The following is a 6736-nucleotide window of genomic DNA, read 5'->3' as shown; positions in this document are numbered from 1 at the left end:
CCTGCTGGTTTGTGTGGAATGCTCCAGCTGGGATAATATAATAGTCTGTTACTCAAGGAAGATAATTGCCAATGTTTGAACTAGAACCAATCAGTTAAATATAATTTTGAGCATATCTGCAGTTCAGGATAAAATACTGGGTGCTAAAATACGCATGTATGTAGCAGGTTTAACAGAAAAAAACATTTCTTTTCATGATATATGTGGTCTTTCAAGAAGTGAGTTCTGTTGTTCTGACAAAACTGCTTGTTTTACAATTGCAGTTCAAAATGCAGTTCAGATTCAGTCAAGATGATTTACTCTTTACTTCCATTTTATTGCAGCATATTCATGCAATTAAAATCATTCAGGCACCCAGCTGTTTGTATCCCTGTCTCTGTGACATGTTTTTGTAAATGATTTCTTTTGTAAGAAATTATGTAGGTCAGTCAAATTCCAGCATGCTATGAATCAAGTGGCCCAGATTTATTTCAGTGCAAGCCATTAATGTTCAGGTTGTCCTTTACTGAGTCATGCATGATCAGCAGTGGAAGGACATACAGAAACTCCCTGAATTTGTGCAATCAAGATCAAGGTCAGGACACTCACAGTCCATTTCTCTTCTGCTTTTCTTGGTTTCTCAAAAAGGGCAAAGACCCAGTGCAGAGTCCTGTCAACATTACTCTTGCCGATCACAAAGTTTCTAATATCGAGAAGTTCCCATTTATTTTACTGACCAGCTAACAGAAGTCCTTGTGGGAGTCAGTTATGTTTTTAGTTGCATTTTATAGAGTTTATTATGATATCTAGAATGTAGGAAGCATGCTATATTTTTAGAGTAGATGTCTCAAAAGAACAAAATAATTTAGAAGCCCAAGGTATCCATTGTCCCCATCTCTTCTGTTTGTTATCCTGAAATGGTTATGTGCACAGCAGACTTTTACTTAGATTGTAAACTTCTGAGGACAGAACCAGTCTCTTGCTTTGTGTGTGTGTGTATGTATGCGTGCATGTGTGTGCATATTATCTAGCACTGGAGGATCCTGGACTATGCTCTACATAAAAATATAGGTAGTAAATAATAACGATTGCTGGTCTTAACTGTGGTTATCTGTTATTGCTGCTGCTCTGTGTCCTTTCTTCTCCAAATTGGTGAAGACAATTGCCATTTGATGGCCAGGTTCCTAAGTAGTCCTGAGCACATACCAGTTTTATGTCAAATGCTTTAAATCTTTTGTTAGCTATCTGTTATATAAATAAAACCAATGCATGTAAAAGTAATTCTTTTACATACTCTTCCTGTATCCATCCTCTGTACATATCTTCCCACTTGTTTTTCTCTTTCTACCTTTTGGGCATTTTTCCTGTGCAACACTAATAAATATATTATTTGCTGTCCTGTTCTTCCTTTCTTAGTTTTAAAAAGGAGTCTGCTGAACATGTATCTGTATCTCCAGTATCTTGGTTGGAACTAATTCAGAATCCTAAAGTTACTGCATTTTTGTTTTTCTAATTTGACTTTTTTTTAACACTATAATAAAAGAATGAAGCTCCAGACCAGGAAGGCAGATGGATGATCTGCTCTGACTGTGTAGGGCTATCACAGTTGGCCACTGTTTCTCAAAGAGAGTTTTGACATCTTAATGTACAATGAATTCCTAACCTTGAAGATATTCAAAAGCCATCTGGACACAGTCCTGGGCAGCTGGCTCTAGGTGACCCTGCTTGAGCAGGAGGATTAGACCAAATGACATCTGCAGGTCCCTTCCAATCTCAACCATTCTGTGTTTCTGTGAATTTCTAACTACATGTCTCATCTGTCCTATTCATGACTGACTTCTCCATTTCTGTGAGGGTTGATATTGCTTCAAAAGACCTGTACCTGCTTCTGCTCACAAGTGTATTTCTTACTATATAATGTCTCAATGTATCCTCCTCCAGAACAATTCACAGTTAATAGGTCTAAATTCATGTATAAAGTTAGTGCCAGAGGATCTATATGCAAAGAGGATCTATATGCAAACCTGTCCTTTCTCTTGCTCTCCCCTGAAATTCTTAGTTATGCATTCTCATACTCATGCCATAATATTTGAGGTTTAAGCAGTTTGCAGTTCAGCTGGATTCTGTGAAAATCAGCTCTTTTTTGAGAGAGAGAGGCTCTCTCAAAATGTTAGGCTAGTTCATCATTTGAACATAGCCTCTAGCTATAATGGAGAACTCTAGAGATACTGTCTTTTAGATTTTGAAATGTACAAGCATTATACTATAAATACTGCAAAATGACAGTGTTTCCATATAGCTTTACATGGTCATTGGTCTGCGCAATGAATAAATTTTGTAACATCTTACCTCACAGTTGAGTTGATGATCAGTAACAGTGCTTTGATTGGTTTCATTTTAGTATGGAATTAGAGACTAACTGGAAAATACTGCTAGTTATAAATTGTCTTTCTTCTTCTTCCCAAAGCCATATGAGGGGCTAAGACTTCAGGACCTGCGAAGGCTTAAGGATATGCTGATCGTGGAATCTGCTGACATGCTCCAAGCCCCACTCTTTACAGCAGAAGCTCTACTTCGGGCACACGGTAATCCAAAACCTTGAAGACTAAAGAAACTGTTTTCAGCAAAATCAAAATTGCAGTTATGTGTTTACTTCTTATTTCCAAGTAAAAGAGAAGTAACAGTTAATCAAATACCAGGAAACGGTTCACACAGAGCTTCAGAAAGAAGTACAGCTGCAGTATGTCAAAAAGTGTTGAGGCAGACAGGGAAGCTGACGGGAGAGTGGTTCAAACTAGGAATTATAATGGAAGATGTTTTAACCTAAGCAGTGTGGAGAAACAGTGCTTTCCTAAGTCTAATTCATTGTACCTATTTTTGTCAGGCCTTTGGTTTTCTGCCACTATATATTTGTGTATAAAACTGGATCAGATTTTTTTTTATTTCTTTATTTTTTGTTGCAATAAAAGCAGTCTGAACATTGTAATAAATGGTTGGAAATTGCCCTAGGGTTTAAAGCATGCGAGTGTGTATCCTTTGAAGGATTTTTATAGTTACTTTTTTAATACAGGATATACTTTTCCATGTATATACCTGTAACGAGTTTAATTTCACTGAAATCAGTTTGTGCTCTTGTTCTGTAATTTAAACTGGGGTTGTCAGAATGGGGATATACTGAATTCAGTGTGTTCGCTCCAGACAAAAGTGTCTCTGAAACTCAGTGGAAGCTTTAGGCTTTGATTCAGTGATTCAAAACTTAGCTTACTGAAGCGTCTGTATTGTTACTGTATGCCAAAGGAACTACTCAGGCAGCTAATGGTTTGCATACCCATCACCATGTATCTGGATTAAGCTTTCATACTCTTATCATTTTTGTGGGCTCCTTGTGAAAGTAAAAGGGAGAGGGAAAAGTGAAATAGGAAAATATTATTTTAAACCCACAACATTTGGCAGGCTTTCGTGAGGAGATATGGTACCTGAAACTCATCTCTTTTACATTATTTTCAGTAGCTGGTATTTGTGTTCAACATTGAATTAAGTTAACATGAACTTGTGCTAGTCTGATGATATTTAAGGGACCATCTTTGCATATATGCCTTTTTAATGCTGATTATTTGTTTAATTCTTGTAATATATTTATAATATGTGCAATATCTGAATACTATTTTGGATTCTCAGAATACTCTCATTAAGTCTAAATATTACTAAATATTTGACTAAGTGGATAGGCAGATTCAAAATATCTGCAGATATTTTGAAATCTTGTTCTAAATAGTGTTCTAACTCGCAACACAGTCTGTAATAAGTCCAAAAGCAGTGAGATTGATGAAAACTGTGGAGAAATGTCTGCTAGCATCTTGCAAGCAGGAATTGAAAGTTGAGAAGAAATCAGTCTCTGCTGGAAAGGTCGTTCTACTGATGTTGCCTTAGTGATGTAGCAGTAACTTAATGCAATTGGCCAGTGCAGAGAGAGAAGCACAGACAATTTGCAAGTCATGAGAAAGTCAACTGTTTTGCCTGTAGCTGTAGTCATACACTAGAAATTATTCAAACAGAATTTATTTTATTTGAAATGAAGACATAAGACTGGTTCAGCCTAGGAAATGGAATAAATGAGCTATTTACAAAGGCTTAGACAATTGGGAAACATAAAATGCCAAATTGTAATGTTTTTGCATTTAGTCTTTAAATTAATAAAACAATAATGTGAAATCTTAACTTAATTCACACTTAATATATGAAAAGCATGTTTTTAATTCTTGGAAAGATCATTCTTATGTACTACTTTTAATAGCTTAGAGACATGTAATATTTAATCCAACAAAGTTTGTTTTCTTTTATTGTACAACTGTATCAATTTACTGACACAGACTGTACAAGTGAAGAGTGTATTTTTCTCTTTTTTTCTTTTTTTTTTTAATAGACAGAAGTATGTAGAGTTAGAGCCAAGATGTAAAAAATGCTATTACAGCAGTCATGAAGATAAATAACTTTACAGTTTTTCTACAAGTGTTTTTTCAACATTGTTCCTGTTTCTCCTCTAGTTCATTATACAGCAGTTGATTTCAGGATGAAAGAGAGGCAATTCAGGAAATATAACTAGCTCATAAAATTCCTAAGTTAATAAAGAAAACAGTGGAATCCATTTAGTAGCATATCTTAACCCTGTGTAATTTTAAAGATACAGTAGAAACAAATGAACATAAGAAAACCTATAGCAAATTTTATCTGTATCTTAGTATCAGTCAGCTCCCCCTGAAAGATATAAGCTCAGGGTAATTTGAAAAATGCTAATAAAATTTGTAATTTTTGAAGTGTAAATATATTCAGGGGCCATGTCTTTAAACAAATGCAATTAAACTAATCCACTGTATGTTTTAGCTTAGATAAGTAAGCACCTGATCAGTAAATCATCTCCAGCTCAAAGACTTTTTTCATATTAGGAGGGAGCAGATTTTAGTAAGATAGCCATCATTATTTGACAGGGGCCATATTTTCACTAAGTTCAGGACTTAGAACATCTTTTTTTTTTCCAGCATTAATACAGTATAGGAATGTGATTTATCTTTTTCTTATAAAATTTAAAATTCAGTAAAAATAGCACAGATGTTTTGGTTAGTAACACTGAGTTTCTGGTGGGAGTACCTAACATTAAAAAACCCCCAAAATGTAGTAAGAATATATGAAATATTTTTTTGCCATCAGGTGAGGGGTTTTTTCTGTTTTTTTCCCTAGAAACACATCACTCTCATAAGCATATATAGAGACTGATAACTTGTTAGGTCACAAATCTTTCTGTAATCCAGTTGTATCTTAGGCTCCTTCCTTCATTTTTAGCACTTCATCTTAAAAAAAAAAAAAAAGATAGATAAAAATGAATCAGTATTGTCAATTACTTTTTTTCATAGAAAGGGGAAATACTGAAAATTCTGTGATGCAGGGGCTATTGTATTTTGATCTGTCTTTGCAAGTCCCTGCAGTTCTGGTTTCTGATTGAGTCTCGTAGCTACTACAATTACTGTAAATAAATAATAAAAATTGTTTTATTTAAGACTGATATTACAGGGAAAGGAGATGTTTGCGATGCAGTTACTTAAATAAATACACTGCATTGCATTATGTGTTATCTTGGAATGTGTTCTGTAAAATTTAATGTCTAAACTTACACTTTATCATATTTATATTTTTCTGAATTTTTTAGCATAGTGTTTATGTATTCTTTTGAGGGTGCAGTTACAAAATATATTTTAAACATTATCAGCTGCATTATTTCCTGTATCTGTATATATATTGAAGACTGGGACAGGGAGAAGTTACTTGAAGCATGGATGTCTAATCCGGAGAACTGCTGCCAGCGTTCAGGGGTTCAGATGCCAACTCCCCCTCCAAGCGGATACAACGCGTGGGATACGCTCCCGTCTCCACGAACTCCACGCACTACTCGCTCTTCTGTAACTTCCCCTGATGAAATCAGCCCCTCACCAGGAGACATTGAGACAGCTGTGGTAAGTTTATTAATAGATCTGAAACTAGCAGGGCAAAAGAGCTTATTTCTAAACATAGCACACCTACGTGGACAGGAGAGCTGCACTGTCATCTCATTATGAAAATACATTTGTAAAGGTGTAGTGTTTCTCTTTCCAAAAGTGGTGAACAGGAAGTTGACACCTTAAACATTCTGTATAATAACACAGTCGAGCATCTGGCTAGTACAAAGCACTCTGTTTTCACCTTGGCTGTCACTCACGAAGTAGCATTTTAGTCAGCTACAGTCACATCAGTGCATTTGGGTCTTTTGAGCTTCTCTTCTCTTCTCTTCTCTTCTCTTCTCTTCTCTTCTCTTCTCTTCTCTTCTCTTCTCTTCTCTTCTCTTCTCTTCTCTTCTCTTCTCTTCTCTTCTCATTATGAAGATGTTCAGTTTCATTGTATCCATTTCCCTGAATATACTCAATGCTGTGAACCCTGCCTTCTGAAATTTTTTCTTTAGAAAACAAAATTCTCTTTGTCTGCATTTTGAAATGTCAGCCCACTAGTGTACTGCAAGCTTATAATTACTTTTACTATGTGTGGGCTGCTTCAAGCAGTTTACAAGGCTATTGCAAATTTGAAATATGAAAGCGCCTTTCATTAAAATCAGTGTGGTTCTTTTGGAAGACAGAGTTCTCTTTTTAATAATCTGCAGCTGCAGCATTATAAAACTTTTGCTTCATGATTTAAGCATTTTTCTGGAATATTATACATGGTCTTGCAAAGGGAT

General features: G+C 35.4%; 1 protein-coding gene across 1 annotated transcript in view; it reads left to right on the top strand.

Annotated features, from left to right (window-relative positions):
* ANKIB1 (ankyrin repeat and IBR domain containing 1) overlaps positions 1 to 6736 on the top strand; it is a gene marked incomplete at its 5' end in the record, with an annotated part of 42124 nt that overhangs the window by 4577 nt on the left and 30811 nt on the right. The window contains 2 exons of the mRNA XM_010165298.2: positions 2447 to 2564; positions 5776 to 5984. Of these exons, the coding sequence (XP_010163600.1) occupies positions 2447 to 2564; positions 5776 to 5984 (327 nt within the window). The remainder of the gene's footprint in view (positions 1 to 2446; positions 2565 to 5775; positions 5985 to 6736) is intronic.

This window comes from Antrostomus carolinensis, unplaced genomic scaffold (assembly GCF_000700745.2).
Source record: "Antrostomus carolinensis isolate BGI_N321 unplaced genomic scaffold, ASM70074v2 scaffold3113, whole genome shotgun sequence".
Taxonomy (NCBI): Eukaryota; Metazoa; Chordata; class Aves; order Caprimulgiformes; family Caprimulgidae; genus Antrostomus; species Antrostomus carolinensis.
Note: the sequence above shows the minus strand (reverse complement) of the source record. Positions and strands in the feature narration are given on the sequence as shown.